This window comes from Manis javanica, chromosome 11 (genome assembly GCF_040802235.1).
Source record: "Manis javanica isolate MJ-LG chromosome 11, MJ_LKY, whole genome shotgun sequence".
NCBI classification, from domain to species: domain Eukaryota; kingdom Metazoa; phylum Chordata; class Mammalia; order Pholidota; family Manidae; genus Manis; species Manis javanica.
Genome location: NC_133166.1, coordinates 109144301 through 109162839, shown reverse-complemented (window position 1 = coordinate 109162839; position 18539 = coordinate 109144301). Strand labels below are relative to the sequence as shown.

At 40.9% G+C, this 18539-nt stretch overlaps 1 protein-coding gene across 24 annotated transcripts in view; it reads right to left on the bottom strand.

Annotated features, from left to right (window-relative positions):
* PPP6R3 (protein phosphatase 6 regulatory subunit 3) overlaps positions 1-18539 on the bottom strand; it is a 137458-nt gene that overhangs the window by 24044 nt on the left and 94875 nt on the right. For 8 of the 24 annotated variants that reach the window (XM_037011355.2, XM_037011358.2, XM_037011374.2 and 5 more), the window contains 7 exons: positions 17449-17564; positions 15874-15959; positions 10344-10430; positions 5766-5863; positions 4041-4095; positions 3014-3144; positions 37-158 (listed from right to left, as the gene is read on the bottom strand). In XM_037011355.2, coding sequence (XP_036867250.2) covers positions 37-158; positions 3014-3144; positions 4041-4095; positions 5766-5863; positions 10344-10430; positions 15874-15959; positions 17449-17564 — 695 coding nt within the window. The remainder of the gene's footprint in view (positions 1-36; positions 159-3013; positions 3145-4040; positions 4096-5765; positions 5864-10343; positions 10431-15873; positions 15960-17448; positions 17565-18539) is intronic. The other 16 variants (XM_037011359.2, XM_037011360.2, XM_037011368.2 and 13 more) reach the window with 5 other exon arrangements.

Here is an 18539-nt window from a genome sequence, read left to right as displayed (position 1 = left end):
ACATAGCAACTAATTCGGAAGAAGAAGGCAACTTACGTTCATTCAAGTCCACCTCCATCTTGTCCTCCGTGTTGGCACTACTGGACTCAAACAAGTCCTGTTTGGCCCCATCTTCTTCTTCAGAGTCTGTACTCTCCTCGCTGTCCGTGCTCCCCGAACTAGGAACAAAGGAAAGAGCCGAAATATGTAACGCTGCACGTCAGCACTGACCATTCTGTCTACAGGGATGCAGTATTTCAACTTGATTAATCTTCTCAAAGAACAACTTCTGATTGCAGTGATTTTCTCTATTATTTTTGTTTTGCATTTCATTCCAGCCTTTGAAAGTGGAAGCTAAGGTCACTGATTTGAGATGTTTCTTCTCTTTTAATATAAGCAGTTAGTGCTAAAAATGGTCTAAGTACTGGATCCTTTAAATCCTCCAAATGCTGTGCTCTCATTTCTTATAATTCAAAATACTATGCAACTTACCCTTTGATATCTTCTTAACTCAAGTTACTTAGTTTTTGCATATTTGGAGATTTTCTAGAAATCTTCCTATCACTGATTTCTGATTTACTTCCATTAGAGTCAGAGAACATACTCTGTGCTCTTGAAACCTTTGGAATTTATTGAGACTTGTTTTATGGCCCAAATTAAGTCTCTCCAGGTACAAACTTCATACAAGCATGCATATCCTGCTGTTACTAGGTGGAGTGCTTTATTAATGTCCAGCAGCTCAAGTTAGTTGGCAGTATTATTTAAGTGTTCTCTATCTACTGATTTCTACCTAGTTTTACCAGTTTCTGAGAGAAGAGTGTTGAAATATCTGATCGTAAATGTAATTGTCTACCTCTCTGTGCAGGTTTGTCAGTTTCTGCTCCATGTATTTTGAGGCTCTGTTACTAGGTATGCAGACATTTAGAACTGTTCTGTCCTCTTAATGAATTGACCCTTTATGACCTTTTCTTTATCCCTTTCCTTTGAAATAACACTTTAATATAATAAAGGCCCTCAATATTTTCTTTTAACCCGTTTTGTACCTTTATATTTAAATTATTTCTCACAGGCGGCACACACACGACTTTATTTCTTACCAATCTGATAATCTCCGCATTCCAATTGAGGTTTTGTATCATTTATTTGATATTATTTAAGTGATTACTTAGGTTTAATACCAGCATCTTGGTATTAGTTTTCTGTTGCCCCAGTTGCCTTTTATTTTTTAGATTTCTTTTTATGATGAGTTTCCTCTGTTGACTTACTATCTGTAATTGTTTTGTTGGTGTTGCCTTACAGTTTACAGTACAAATCTTTAACTTACCACAGTCTATTCTTGCAAAAACTGGACACAAGTCAATGTCCCTCAGCAGGTAAGTAAATGAACAAATTGTAGTGCATCCATTCAATGGGGTAACACTGGGCAACAAAAAAGCAATGAACCACTGACACTTACCCAACATGGATGACTCTCAAAATAATGCTGAGTGAAAGAAACTACACAAAAATGTACACATTATGTGATTTCATTTCTATAACTCTAGAAAACACAAATAATTTAAAGGAACAGAAAGCAGATGGGGGAAGGGATTACAAAAGAGCCTGAGGAAACTTGCAGGTGATGACCTTGACTGGGAGGATGGTTTCATGGACACATATATATGTCAAAACTTATGTTGTACAATTTAAGTAAATGCAGTTTATTATATGACAACTATACCTCAATGAGCTATTAAATAACTAAAAAAACTGCCTTCTCTAATCATCCCGTGTTTCCTCTGGGTATCAACTGTCATCTCCCCCAGGAGACTGTCCTGTCCCACCGCCATGCTAATGCTCTATGCTGCCTTGCCTACAGATGGCAGTGTCAGCAGGTACCACACCGCTGTTAGGATGTGTGAGGACGGCCCACCTCCAGAGGATAAATGGTAGTAGGATATGGCCAACCAGTGAATTCAATCAACACAAGGACCAAAATTTCATAGCAAATGGTAACAAACAAGTTCGACGCAGGCTTTATCACTTAGAAAAATTAAAAATAAACAAACAAAAATCCACTATGAAGATACTTATCTCTATCTACTCCTAGGTTGCAGCAGCTACCTTGGGATCACAAGGTAGATAAACCAACATGCAAAAGATGATGGAGTGGGAATAAAAGAAAGAGGCTGGGTTTGATGACTTTAACAGGTCTGGACTGTGAGACAAATGTACCTTTACTGGTCTAAGCCACGGGTAGGTCTTCTGCAACCTGAAGCAACAACAAGCATTCTTAAGAGACACAACCTGAGTGCCAGGGCACGTGACAACAGGCGAGGCTAGAACACTGTCCAGCAGGAGGAATGGAGGACGGGGAGACAGGGGAGTTCTACTTTTTATTGTATACTGTTTCCTTTCAATTGTATGCCATGTGAAAATATTACTACTAAAAATAAATGAAATAAAACAGAACTTCGGCTGATGTTCTCTTAACCGTGACGATTCTGGCAATGAACACTCAGATGACAAGAACCCCCTGTGCACAGAAGCAAAGTCATTTAGGCCCCTGTGACAGAGGGACTTGAAAACTTAGGGAGGGTTGTGGGGAGACTGGGCCGATCCTGATGGGCATCAGCTGACATGACTCTGTCTCCCAAGTAGATGAACTTCTTAGAAACGTTTCCCCTCCTTTCAGTCCTTTATAAGAAACAACACCTAACTCGGTAGCTGCTATAGTTGATGGAAGGAAACCCGTAAATATGCGAACGATTGTAGACCACCTGCCTCAGCCATTGTTGCCCATTCCAAAGAGGCTGTGTGGAGCAATGTCTGAGCACTTTCAGGTAGATGGCCCTGACCTGTGCACACACGTGTCACAATGTTGGCAAGAGTCCTGGCACCAGCTCACATCAACCAACAAGCACATTCTGATTGTGACAAAGGCACCGTCTCTGGGTCCAACACACACGTTTGCAGAGGATACAGTCTATGTCTCCTAGTGATCATCTCTGCTTTATGGGCTGGACACTACTATCGCCGTAACAAATTCTCTCACCTGGATCGTCTTTGGGATTCTGGTGTAAATGCAATGTGCTTTTCCTCCCAGATATCTTCCTCATCAGAGCCACCATCATCAAACTGCTGTATTCTTTCTTTACAACATGCTTCAAACAAGGCAATATTTCCCTAAATAAAAATGAGAGAAAGAGAAAAAATTTAAAAATCAAGTTATTTTCTCCAAAAGTTACCCATGTAAACTGCATTCTTTTGTTTCCTTTTATAAACGGTGCCTATCACATACACCAAAATAAAATATATGCATATAATGTCAGCTTCTGTTTAAGTAACAACAGAAAGGTCCCCCCTAAAGACTGGATTCAAAACTGACCTGCAAGAAGCCTACGCTGTCCTCATGGAGCCACCATCATCTAGTAAAAGCACGTCGATTCCAGGAGCCTGCCTGCACCACCCGCCTGAGAGGCTCTCCCAGATCTGAACTAATGGGAAAGCGACCTGTATTTCCTCGGTTTTTACCTGTCCTGCTAAGCAGTGATAAACATTAATAGCCCAAAAAGCAATTTCTACCTTATCACATTAGCAAATAAACCAGAGCTCTCTCATCATGCTAATCAACACAAAGACCTAAGACTATGCCCATTCAGATGGCATTAATCCCACTTTGCTGATATGGCTGGGTTGCTATTTGAAACCTGTCTAGTGATGAGAGGCTGGCTCTGATGTGGCCTTTGTTTCTCACCTGGTAACATAAAGCAGACATAAAAGGCAGCAGGTTGGAGTTAAACTACAGTCTTTGAAGCTAAATGTCTTTGCTATAATTACAAGTCACCCTCGTTTTATTAGCCCTTTCACAACTTAAATCAGGATTGCAAACTCAAATGCCCATAAGGGCCAGGCAGGTCATGTGAGGGGGGTGAAGTCACACCAATCTGAGACGAAGTTTTCTAGAGTACAGAGGCCCTAGGGCACACGGCATCCACGTGCGTGCTGCTGACAAAACCCAGTTCGTACCTGTCCATCTCTCATATATTCTGTTGTTCATGACAGGAAATGCTAATACTCACACTTTCGTTTGTATTGAGAGTAAAGTTGATGTCTGATACCCGATCAAAAGAAACACTGTAAACAAAATATAAATGTAGGAATAATTAATTACCTATGACTCACAGAAACAGTATTCATGAAATATTTCACTACCATTACAATCTACATAGGTAAGAACAAAACTAAATGAAAACCCCTGCTTTTATTAAATGATACCTCTACTCTTGGTATTAAGGAATTTATATAGGACAAGGAGGCTGGGGTGGAAGAAGCCTTTTGAGACATAATAAACAAACCCCGGAAGCCTTCCCATAAAATATTTTTAATATCCACAGGTAGCAACCATGGTTCAGAGGGCTTAAAACACCAAGAAAAAGGTTATCTGCAAAGAAGAAACGTGTCAAAACATGGAAAGGTACAAAAGATGAAAAGCTGTCAGACACTGAGCTTTCTCTGGGGTTAGCCAACTGCATACGCAAGATACACACAGCCCCAAAATATTGTTATAATATGATATAATCAGGAAAGAAAGTAAAAGAATTCACAGCCTGTAAACATAATTTTTCAGTACATGGGGCTATTGTAATTTTAAAAGATCTGTTCTAATCAATCATTATTCCAAGAATAAATTTAAAAAATGTTGTGGATTCCTAACTAGTACAATTTACTGAATGTCCAGACAGGCAAATGCTGAGAAGCCACATGGGGAGCCTGCAGTTTTGGTGTAAGCATTCCTGGGTATAGACACAAACACTCGCTCTTTTCAGATGTAAATGAGCCAACTTTTAGGGCAGCTGACAGCCTGTGACTGGGTCTGTTCATCATGAAGCCTCTAGTTCACTGTGCCAACACAGCATGCTGTATGGCACTATTAGAGCGCCGAAAGCCTTTTAGCGTCTCACATGCCCACACACTGCAACTTGTGACAGACAACAGCATCTACTGGCTGCAGTGAAATCACACTAAAATGAGTGCCACTGGCCAGGACCTGTACAGATCCTGGGTGATCCTGAGAACCATCCGGAGTGCATGTGAGAACAGCTACCCACTGTTGCATCTGATATTCAAACTCTGCTCTCAGTGAGCCATAACAATCCTCTCATAAATACTTTACTTATAAATACCTCTTTCCCAAGGTCAGATGCTGGACCATTTGTTTTCAGTTCTCTGGATCACCCACACATCTTCTGTCTGTTAATTTGGTACAGTACCATCAATTCCCACTTCTGTGCTTTTTACCCTGACTGCAGAATGAATTGGTGGTGTGCCTGCCTGGCTCTTGCAGAAAACCCTCTGCCTAACGGAGAGTCATGTAGACAAGAAAATATGCACAGTGGATCTGCTCCTGCCATGATACAACCCCACCGTGTGCTGTAAAAAGGAGACAAGCTTACACCAAATGGTGCACTAAAGTAGGGATTAGTTATTTTAGATAATGCTATCTAACACTAAAACCTAAAAGGGTACAATGACTATAGAGTTTCTAAAGAACTTTTAATCTATATAAAAGTAAACCTCTGTGAAAGAGGTCAAGTTTCACAGCAATCCGTCTTTGTGAGAGTGACATTCTGCTACTTGTCCTTCCGGTGCCTCAGTGCTGGACAGGCTCGAACTAAAGGAACACGGTGGAAGACAGGCTCCTCCCAGCTCATGAATGCAAATTAATTCAGGACAATCCAAGACAATCCCACAAGGTCTCTCAAGAACTGGAGGGTACAGTTACGGAAACAGAATAATATACTCACTTGCCAATGTCATCTTGATCTGCAAACTTCTCATCATTGAAGCCAAACTGGTCAATAAAATTGGACGTCATTTGTTGCATCTGATAATCAGAAAAGGCCTGGCAACCCCAGGACCAGTGATAGTGATATAATGATTCAATGACATTCTACATACTATTTGCCCATTTATGTTCCAGAAATCATCTTATATAAGCCATAGGGCTTAAAAAGGTGGTGTGTTTTTCTAAAACACATATCAAATAATTTCAGACAGTTTACACACAAGAAAGAAAACATTAGGAATTTGGTCTACAAGTTGTTCTAATGCACAAGTCATTGTAAGAAATGTTAAGTGACCACTTTGTCCTCTGTTGTAAGTTATCTTTAGAGAGAGGTTTGGGTTAAGTCTAGTTCGAAGAGGGGATCAAAGTGACATATGACAGTCTGAAATTATTAAGGTATATCAGTCACCTCTGGACACCACCAACCTTGTGCTAAGATCCAGCAAGTGGTAACCGCCACTCTCCCTCCCTCAGCGCCCTCCACCCCCAATTCCACTACCCAACACATCTCCAAAGGGAAGATGACTAGTATGCACAATCGCAATCCTACCACAGAAAGTGTACAGGGACACTTTGTTTTCTTAAAAAATTATTTGAGTCTTCAAGTCTGGGCAGAGTATAAAAGTAACTTCTATTCTACCTACCTTAGAGAGAGGACAGAAAGTTTTAATACTGATCCAAAATCACTCTGAAAAGCTACAACTCTAAGATCCATGGGGGAGCCAGCTCTGTTTCCTGCACCATTCCTAGAGAGCACTTGGGTTTTCTTAGGTGAGAAATGGGGGAATGTTAAAGCAGACTCCACAAAAATGTTGCTATTCTAATTTAAAACAACAAGCAAGCCCAGGGGATCAGGTGAAATCAGCAGATGTGTTCCTATGTCAGCAACCAGGAGTCAAAGACATATGAAAATAAGCAAGTGGACGTCTCATTCTACCCCAAATAATAAATACAGAGACAAACAACAACATGCATGCTACCAAGTGGACAGAGCTGTGTGCGAATGAAAAAGCTCCCTCCTGTAGCAAAGCCCCACAGAAGGGGCATGAGCAGCAGCTGGTAGCTGAACTAAAGGCATTGTGCTTGAGGCCACTTGCTTGGGAGGGAGGCAGCTATAATGGACTTAAATTAACTTCTCCTTGGTTCTCCACCTGAGCAGAGCCCACCGATTCCACACTGCAGAAATGCCTCTACCATTAATTTCTGATTACTCATCATAGTGGCAGGGAATTATGGCATAATAATCCAAACTGTGGATAATTTAAAAATAAACCTTATATTTGGCTTTGGAAGGCATCTTTTCCTTAGGTCTGAAAAAAGCTGTATCTAGTTTATTGAGAACGTGAAACGTCACTTTCCTCTAACTCAAGCTACCCGCCGCTGCTCTGCTCACTCTCAGTGTCCCCTTTCCTGACCACAGACTTCACTACCATGAGCACATGGGGCCAGCCCCGCAGGAGCGTGTTTGGTAAGGCACACCAAGGCTGAGCCTGGGAGTCCGGCTGAAAACAGAAGAAGGGCAGGGACAAGTTCTGGGAAGCTGGGCCGAGTTTTGACATATGAATGGAAAATATGAGATGCAGCATTCATATTCATTAAAACAAAAAGAAAGACACCAACTCCTCCGGATGGTAAAGTAAAACAGATCCTTGGTAACTTTCAAAGATGTGGTAAAGAATTATGAAGTCATTCCTCTGAGCAAACAACACAAGCCGAGCTCTGAGTGTATTTACACATTAGAAATTTGGTGACTCAAGGGAAAAGGGCCTTCCCAATTGTTTTGTTTGATTCTTTTCTTTTAATTTTTTGCACCTCTAGAGGTCATATTATTAGTCTTTTGGATGTAAAAGGAAAGAAATGTAAAAGTGGTCCTTTAAATGCTTCATAAACAGAATGCAAATACTAATAATGTATGTGAACACATATACATATATACAGACAGACACAGATATACAAACATATGTATACACATACTTGCATCACCTATCTAGGGAGATAGATGTTTTACTGTGTTTCACAGATACTGTGTTTTTTACAAATTGAAGGTACCCTGTTCATTGAGCCAAGCTTATCAGCGCTATTTTCCCAACAGCACTTGCTCACTGTGTGTTTCTGTGTCATAGTTTGGAAAATTATTTTTAATAATATATCTGTTACAGTATCTGTGATGACTGATTGTGACTCACTGAAAGCTTGGATGATGGTTAGCATTTTATCAATTAAGTATTTTTAAGTTAAGGTAGGCACATCATTTATTTAGACACAGTGCTATTGCACACTTAATAGACTATAGTACAGTGTAAACATAACTTTTATATCATTTGATTGGCTTACTGCAATGCTCACTTTACTGCAGTGGTCTGGAACTGAACCTGCGGTATCTCTTGAGGTACGCCTGTATAGCAACTGACAGACACCAGTAACCTCTGGGTAGTAGTGTAGTAGAAAAAGAAAGCCAACAAATGCAAGTCCTCAGTAGGACCGTTATAGCTCTGACTCCTCTAAGTCTGTTACAGCTTTTGGGAAGACACAAACTAGCAATGAATTTCAGGTTTCAAATATGATTTTTGCTAATAAAGCTATCAAGACTTACTACACCCATGTAATAAGTGAAGATTTACTGTATTCTATTTAATGCTTTATAAAAAATGCTTTGGACTCTTGAGAAATCCAAATATGGAAAGCACCATATGGCTGTGTAATTAACAGAAACATTTAATTATAAAACAAAAACCCACACTTCCCAGAACTGTCTGTCATCCTGGCCAAAGCCAGCGACTGTTTAAGTCACTGAGAAGTTAGCCCACTACCTGGGCAATGGACACTCCTAGTTCACTTCCCCCGTCCTGCCTGCAAGCAGACCTGTTTGGAAGTGGGGTGGGAGGCAGTCAGATCAGTGCCAGGGAGCCCATATGCGGCAATCAGCCCTAACTCTCCAGACACAGTAAAATGAGTCAGACGTCACAAGTGAGGAAACCAGGAAGGGTGGGTGGTTACAAAACCCAGGCTGTAAGGCACTCCCCAAGCCAAATATGGCCCCACGGGGACATGGTCAGGCAAGCCTGTTAAACAACCTGCCCTAAGTTCTCTACGAGACCTAACTTCAAATGTGAATGAGAACTTGAAGTTGACATATACCAGCTAATATTCTAATTATGATGGAACCATCATGAAATTCTTAAATAACCTAGACTTGTATTCTTAAAAAAAAAAAAAAAATGCTTTGGAGCATCTTATTTTCAAAATGATCCATGTCTGGTTTATAGTTTAAACATGCAGAGAAAAGTTTACCAGAAGCTTGTTAATCAGAAAAGAATTATTCTTCCTACTATTACAGAGTTACATAAAGTGGGTAAAATCCACATGGCTAGGAGCCTGGCTGAAGTCTAAAATTTTAGTGAAGCAGTTTTGTGACTGGAAAGAAGTAAGGGGATCCTCTTTCCAGATACCTAAGTTTAACTACTCATAGGTCAAGCCAATAACCTAAAGTTCTAGGTTTATAGGCTTATTTACAAATAGATGTTTAGGGCAGTCTTTATCTTAGAGCTATAGGTACAAAATCACCTTGACACTTTACATTTTACACCATCGAGCTTCATTTTGGGGTGGAGCACTGGGTGGCACTGGGGTTCATAACAGGTTGAGTGGACTATTTCAATACCCTATAGGTGCTTCAGTGGAGAAAAGTGTCAAAGTGCTTCCTGGGGCAATACCAGAGAACCCTGGAATCAAGAAAGGATTGATGGAAGCCTGGGAGCTTACAACGAGCTGGCTGGGCATCCTGAGTGGCTAGTGCTGCTGAACAGCAAGCCAAGATGGGGGGTGGGGGTGGCACTGAGGGGCTGCCGCCCTCTGTAAGAAGGCCCTGCTGCTCAACAGCTCCCCCTGTGGGCTGACTGCTTCCCACCCCCTAACCGGGGGGAGGCGGGCTGCGAAAGAGTAGCAGCATCAAAAGAGAAGCCAGCCAAGTGCTCAAATGCTCCTTCAGCCCTACGCTGGAAATGTGAATGTTAAACTCCCTTAGTATCAAAACCAAGCAACAGCTTAGCTCAACCTATACCAGAGGATGACAGTCTACCTGGATGTCAAAAGACAGGGCCAGCAAAACCAGCAGACGCTGTATCCTGGCTCTGGTAAAAGATAAGGCTTAAATATTGAGAAAAAAGAAGCCAAGCAACATTTAGTGCGGGTGGGAAGGTGACGACATTAATTCTATTGCCACACCAGAGCAATTGATACGTCAAGACCTGGTCCTGACTAAGTGTTTGAGAGGCTTATTACTAAACAATTCAGTTCATTCAAGTCTGAAAATTTACCCAACTCATCAATGTTATCAAGTACGAAACATTTCCTGACATATAATCAATAGAAATCTTCCTCTCATGTACCCAACACTCCTGTATTAAGTCTTTTGCCTAACAAGTAACCCCAAATCTCATCCTAATGCATAATCTGACTCCAAAGCTAATTCATAAATGGTAACTAGACTAAGCATTTAAAATAAAGACAAAAAGCAAAGCTTTAAGGCATGACTCACTTGCTGTAAAGAAGAATCCTGTGAGAAACCCGTTTCTTTAAAGTCAATTTCATCATCACTGGATGAATGAATATGGCAGGTTGTAACCTATATGCATAGAAATGTAAAAAACTATTTAACAGAAAAGTTTTGGACATTTGTATCAGCATTTTTATGGAAAAACACATTTAGTTTTTCTCTCAATGTGTAACAGTGTCAAGAACAAAAATATGTTTAACAGTTAAGTTGTAAAACCCACCCAATAATTCAAGGGTGCACTTCACTCAACAAGACGGGCTAGCTCATTGTCCTTCTGCTGACCACTTGTGGTATTTTCACTAAAAATATCACCAGAGAACAGGTAAGAGACGAGCTACTCCATTTACGTGATTCTGATCATTATTCCCAATTAAATGCTTCCAAAGGGAAGGCAGAAGTAACAGCCCAAACGAAACAGAAAAATTATGTGTACGTGCCAAACACAAAGGGTAAAACTGTAATCCCAGGGGTCACTGATGAGCCCCCAGAAAGGTCACGTTTAGGTATAACCATTTCGCTTCCAATTCTTGCATTTCCTGCCCACTCTAAGACAAACACTGTACACAAGCGCTAGATATTAGTTGAGTCAATAGTTCCTGCTCATAAGACCTAAAATCTTCTGCCCCTTAAAATGCATGCCCCTGCTCTCAGAACTTACAACCGACTTCCATTAACTAAGGAAAAATACAAACATGAACTGCTTGCCAATTCATGATAAAAAAACTAATTTTTATTAATTCATAAATGACACACAGTATTAGTGGGAAATGTATTAACAATTAGAAATGACAATATACATGTGACTATGTACAGCACTGGTAACAGGAATGGCTACACAGCAAGTTATAAACAGGAACGGCCTGTAAGAGTCTAGAAAAAGCACTAAACCTGTAAGGGTGGCTGACACTATTTTCTGAGTTACACATCCTGTACTTAGTGTAGAAGTGTTCTGGGCACAGAGCACTTTTAAGCGGAAACATGGGGCCGCCACTTATCAACCCAGAAGCTGTGCCTAATAGCCAAATGAATAACCCACTACTGCCCATTAAATCCTGCTCTGTGGTCAAACTCTCATTTTGAATCTGTCTGATAAAATGAAAGGCAGAATCTGCAGAGCCTTTCAGACCTCACACGTCCATTCTCCCCCCAGCCGGCTCTGAGATGGCCGCTCTGGATGCCGTGCCGGCCTCTGCGCACACCAGCCATGACGCCGTCTCGGGCCTGTACACCACTCTTCCTCATATCCCTAAAGCTTCTACACAATGTGCTCACGGAGCTCCTTCTCAGTGAGAAGACTGCCCAATGTAAGTTGCACATCTGCCCCCAAAGCTCCGACTCCCTCCTTTCCCCAGAGGTCACCATCCTTTGGTTTCCCCACCTCCACCGAGGCAGGAATTCTTGCCAGTCCTGTTTAGTACAATGTCCTCAGTGTCTGGTACCTAGCAGCCACTCAAATATTCATTCAATTAATGAATACTAATAAATTACTACATGAGAACATAGCACCACAGCTTTGACAAAAGTAACAAGTATACAGGAACACACTTGCCAAGTTAGATAGTGTACATAATGCTGCAGTGAAAAGAAGTTTTTGAGAGGTTATCTTTTTTCATAATAAAACTGCTGTTTATTAATGGGAAAAGTATGTGTTTCACCTTGGCTGACTTGGGTTGCTAAGGAAAATCATAAGCATGACTTGACTGCTAATCTCCGAGTGAAATATGGAAGCGACCCCTCTTATTCCTTCCTCTGGTGTGTGTGGTCCCACTCTGGTCCCCCCGGCACCCATAGGATCCAGAGCTGCTTAGAAACACCAACTCTCGAGAGCCTCCACCCCGACCCGCCGTCTCTCTAGGCAATCCATACATGCACATTTACTATCTGGAGGCCTCTATAAACTCCTCTCATCCACAACGAGAGAGAAGCCCCACACCTTCGGAAACACATTCTCCCCCTTGGAGAGGAAGGCAGAGAATGAAACAAACTCAACTTTCCAAAGTCAGCACAAAAGCATTTCCTATGTTATCTAAATCTACTCTATTTAAATCCTTACTTAAGTTAACGGTTTGGGAGCTCTGTCAAAACACAGATGTTTCTAGATGTAATCAAAACACCAAATTTTATTCATAAGAAACTCCCAACATAAAAACATAAGCAATACGTGAATCTACTGGGCATACACTTTGGCACGATAGGATCAAAAGACTGAGGTACTTCAAAGCTCTCAGAAAGAGGTTAATTAAAATGTTGCCTAGTAGTTCAACCATTGTGGAAAGCAGTATGAAGGTTCCTCAAATTCTCTAAATAGAAGTACTTTTTGACCCAGGAATTCCACTCCTTGGAATTTACCCTAGGAATGCAGGAGCCCAGTCTCAAAAACACATATGCACCCCTATGTTTATCGCAGCACTATTTACAACAGCCAAGAAATGGAAGCAACCTAAATGTCCATCAGTAGATGAATGGATAAAGAAGATGTGGTACATATACACAATGGAATATCATTCAGCCATAAGAAGGAAACAAATCCCTCCATTTGCAACAACATGGATGGAGCTAGAGGGTATTATGTTCAGTGAAATAAGCCAGGCGGAGAAAGACAAGTACCAAATGATTTCACTCACTTGTGCAGCGTAAGAACAAAGCAAAAACTGAAGGAACAAAACAGCAGCAGAATCACAGAACCCAAGAACGGACTAACAATTGCCAAAGGGAAAGGGACTGGGGTGTGTGGGTGGGAAGGGAGAAGGGGAGTAAGGGCCATTATGATTAGCACGCATAATGAAGGGGGAACACGGGGAAGGCAGTATAGCACAGAGAAGACAAGTAGTGATTGCATAGCATCTTACTATGTTGATGGACAGTGACTGTAATGGGGTATGTGGTGGGGACTAGATAATAGGAGGGAATCTAGTAACCACAATGTTGCTCATGTAATTGTTTATTAATGATACCAAAATAAAAAAAAATAAAAAAGAAGAGTTAAAAAAAAAAAAAGTTGCCTAGAAGGGGTAGGAGCCTGAAAACAGATGCTGCTCTAAAAAAATGACAGGAGTTTGGGGGCAGGCACAGCATATCCTACACAACCAAGTAAGTCCTTAGGCCCACAGCCAGTAGGATGGGTAAGTGTTTGGTGTATCAATGAACGACTTGTTGCTGTGACGCGAAAAACAAGAACAGGCCAGGGCAATGCAACACTGTACTAACTCAGGTGATGAACTAGCACAGGTTGACTCAAGTCCTGTGAATACACCTGAAGTGATCCCCAGAGAGGTAGCTGAGACAATCTAAAATCAATGAAGTCAAGGCAGTGTATCTAATCTAATCTGTCTACTTAGAGATGGGGGCAGAGAAGAGGCAATCTATTACTTAACTGCCAAATTCAGTGATAAATGCACCTGAAACCATCAGAAGAGAAATATGCTTTTACTTGAACTTCACACTACATGACTCTGTATGACATTCTTTCAAGAGCAAGACCTACTGCATTTACCAAGTTGTTTATAATAATATTCACAGCAGCACATTTTCTCTGGAATGTGGCACCCAACCACACTGGGTTACAGCCTGAAAAATTGTGGGCAGAAAGTGAAGGGCCCAGAAGCTGCAGTTAACATCTCCTTGGTGGCCTAGGGTTAACGTATACACATTCTTAAAAACCTGGAAGAACACCTGTGTCCCTAAAAGCACTAAAAAGCAAAATTTCTTATTGGAAAGACTAAATAGAGGTGGTGTTTTAGTACTAGGTATTTGGGGCCAAGAAATTAAAGAGGTCTTGAGAGATCAACCTGCAAGTCTCAACGGCCACTGAGATACAGTTGATTAACAGGGCTCTGTAAATCTGACCTCTTTGGCTACGTAAGCCAACTTCTCCTATTCTGTTTTACTGTAGATGATTCATGCAGTCCAAGTATGATGGCACAGAGTGCAGCAGGCAAAGGCAGACCGAGCTTCCATCCTGGTAGGTGGGCTCCATGCTGCTTTCCTTTCAGCACAAGTGTACTTGTCTACGTGGATTTGAACCCAAAGGGTTGCACATTCACACTGCACTGCGTGCCATGCTCCTCTACGTAGACACACATAAACATTCACACACAGTCGCAGACCAGAATGCTTACAGCATCATGCGAAGTAGCTGAGTGTTAACTCAACAGTAATGAAGTTCTTTCTAAGGAACTGCTCACCAGAGAAATCTGCTTCAATTACCACAGATAAAGAAGTTTTTTTTAAAATCCTGGTAACTACTGGATATGGTTGACTTCTACCTTTGAAGTCAAAGGATAATTTTAAAAATCGCAATTATCTAGAATTTTAACCAATTTGGGGGTAAAAACGATCTAAGGTGGGTAATATATTCATTAAAAATCACTTAAGTCTCCTCGATGACTCAGGGCTGTTAAAGCGAAGGCCAGTTTCTCTGCTGGGCTGCAACACACAGGCTGAGCGCCAGGAGACCTGGTTTTATACAACAGCCCCACTCACCTCTTTCAGTCATCTCTTTTAACTTCAAAATTCTTCCAACTCCTAATACTTACTAAGCCCATCATTTTACACATCTTAATCTGTCAAGAGTCTAGAAAAATATAATAAAATCTTCCAGACAATCTACAGAGTAGGAGGCAAGAGGCTCTTGAAGGGTGTGACACAGGATGACCCAGGGATGCTCTGCAGCTGCCAGAGCCCATTTCCCTCCTGTTTCTAAATTCTGCTATCATCAGGTAAGGCCGCCCAGGTATCTGACTGCTTAATATTCAAGGTGTCACTGTGTACTAGAAATTCAAGACTGCACTTCTGAATTTCAAATACAGAATTAAATGCCTGACACATTTACTTCCATGAAGAGGTAAGGGCACCAACTTGATCATCAGCTGGCAGGCGCTCATGAAAGGAAATGCCTTTCCCTCATCTTTAAAAGCAAAAACAAAAGCAATACTTACCTCAAAACTTACTGCACTAAAAAAAAAAGGCAAAACAAAACAAAGAATACATTCCAAAGTCCAATATAATTTTAAAAAATATTATCAATGCCATTATTCCCTGGCTAAAAGTACCAATGTATTAAAGACTTTAAAGTTGGGGTTTCAAAGTTATCAACAAAATTTCACCCCACTGAGAATGATCTAAAATGAGGGTAAACTCGACTCAGTAAGAGTAGAAAATATCCAAAGGAATATGTAGGTCTCCTAACCAGACGGGGTCATCTGAGGCATAAGGCAGCAGCCCCCATGGAGCGCAAGTCAGCCAGAGGCTCGAGGAGCGGGCACTGCAGGGAAGGGTGGCTAGGTGTGGTGGCAAGTTTACACTTCGGTCGCCTCAGGCAGGAATTAGGAACTGACTCGACAAATCAGCAAGAATACTGTGAACACTGACTGCTCTTTCTGGTAAAGAAACATTAACTTATCTCTGGTCCACAATTACCAGGACAAATGGAAGAGCTTTCACATTTTTTCTGAAAAAATGAGCAGAGACTCAGAGCACTGAAATCATAGAAATGTAACCTTGTAAAACCTACTAGATCTACCGTGTTCCTCTTGTTAGTTTCTCCTAACGAACTTGTGCAGAATGTCTCCCATCGCTCCCTGACTTCGTCTGGAAGATCTTCAGAGGGAGAAAAGGAAAAAACATTATTATCTCTATAATGATCTACACACGGACAAATGAATAAACAGGCAACACAAGAGAATGCCACCCCACTCAGCTCAGGGAAGGCAAACACACCCTACTAGCTGAGGGCCTGGCTCTTAGAAGAATGGAGCTGGGGAAGCTTTGCACAGTCCCCAAGGACTTCCAGGAACCAGAAACATTCACTGAATGGTCCAAACTTGCTGCCAAAAGTCATAAGCAGCTCTGTGAATTTAATAAGCTTTTAAAAATCTTTGCCTAAAAACTTAACCTGGAAAATATATGTTTCCAACAAAATCTCCTGAGAACAGTAAGCAGTCCTTAAGGTCGGCAGGAAGCTGTCTTTTCCACGGTCATACAAGTTTGGGAAATGCTGCAAATGCCAGCTACTGCACACCTTCCTGAGATACTCTGACTAGCAGATCACCAATGGATGTCCCATGGAATCCAGTGTGACTTCTCAAATTGCTCAAAGATCGTATTTCCTAAATATTTGTGTTATAGGCCAACATATGGATAAATAGGCAATAGAGAAATTCTACCATCTAGAGAAATTTTAAAGAAAAAGACATAAAACACACTGTGATGATCTGGCTCATGCCTCTCCTAAGAAGCAAAATTATAGGTGGGGAAGTCCCAATTTTTCCATCAGAGGGAAACAACTATGCTTTTAAGTGCGTATTTGGTGGGTAACAGCCTCTTGAACACACAAACATCCTTAAAAGATAAAATAGCACAGACTGGGAAATGATTTTCGGCAAGTTTACCATGAAAGAATTCTGTACCACAGAGGTTAAAAGTTCTTTCCCATTCAGAGCGTGTGGCAGGACTAGTAATCCTGCTGGTACAAACCACAGAGTACACACAGCTCTTACTGCTCTCATTTTAGAGGAGAGAGACATGGCCTGGGTGCCAATGTAAAAGGCATCCACATGGTTTCTTCCAAGTAACCTTGGGCTGATTACATTTAAACACTACTACAGAAAAAGATTCCTTTAAGAGCCAATATCCCTCATTTTAGTAATAGAACATATGGAAAAAATGCTGATAAATGCTTTGATATCCCAGTTAAAGGAAATCAATCCATAGGTTATATAGGGGCCTCCAGAAGAAAATAAAAGAGTAATTATAGCTCAAGTGCCGGCCTATGAGGACTTGAAGCTCAAATGAATGATTTATTGAGCAATGTTCTTTGAGAATGGAAAGTGAGCAACTCAAGCATGCTGGCCTCAGCCATTCCTGCCAATACTTAATAAAAGGACTGCAGAAGTAAGAGGAGACACAGCAAAGAACTACATGGTTTAAACACATTCTCAAGAACCTCATCTAAATCTCCAGATAATTTGCAGAACATAAAGAAACTCCATAGATAGCTATTAAAAATGCTACAAATACATCCACTTTATCCTTAAATCCTTTCCCCAATCCAACAAAAACCACAGTTAAAATTCCATAAGCCACTTACCTTTGATAAGTTGCTGTACTAATGCACTGTTGGGGCCCTTATCAGTACTGTGCACGATGCAGTTAGCTATCCTAGTCAGGTGTCCCATATAGCCATGCCGTCTTCCTCCCTCAGCCCTGACAAGGGGGTAAAGGACAAACACAGCTGACTTGAACGACTCAGAGGTGAGGGGCACCAACCCCCAACAGTCCAAAGTCCAAGTATAACTTATAACTCCCCCAAAACTTAATTACTAATAGCCTACTGTTGACCAGAAGCATTCATGACAACATAAACAGTTGATTAGTACATCTTTGATATGTGATATGCATTATATATAGCATTCTTATAATAAAATTACAGAATGTTTTTTCAAATTGTCATAAATCTCCAAAAAAACTTTCCAATATAGTTATTGAAAACAAACCTGTGCTATAAGTGGACCCATGCAATTCAAACCCATGTTATTCAAATATCAACTGTATTCAGCTTCAGTGGCAAAATAGCCTGGTAAATACTGTAGACTTCATCATTCTAAAAACGGGAATGGACAGAAAAGGAGAGTGCCAGAATATGACCAGGCCAGGGCAGGGGGCAGGGGGTAACAACAGAAACTGTCTACTCAAAGACACATTGCAGCCTCCCTCAACAGGGCAAACTTTATTCAAATATACAAACCAACCAGTAATCTTCAATAACATATTACCTTTAAAAACAAAACCCCAAACATTCATTAATGCCTAATATTTCTTTAACTTTCCTTTAATAAATCTTTTGTGAAACTATTTTTTAGACATTAAGCAGACTGTAGGGAACTGAGTTGAGAATTCTGGTTCATTTTGCTAAAAAACATCAAATTTTAATCATATCAATCAACTAGCAGAGATAACTGTCTACCAATGGCATTTCTCAAGTTAAAATATTGGCTGATTTTGAGGACTGAGCCTAAGAGGAGAGGTAGTCAACTTGGATTCGGCCCACACATCCCTTGGAAAACAAATTATTCCTCACCCCTCTCCCTCACCTAGAGTCTGATCTTCCCAAGCATAATCCATCTTTACATTCAGACAAACTTTTCACATCACTGTGATTTCTCTGCCCAACCATTTATC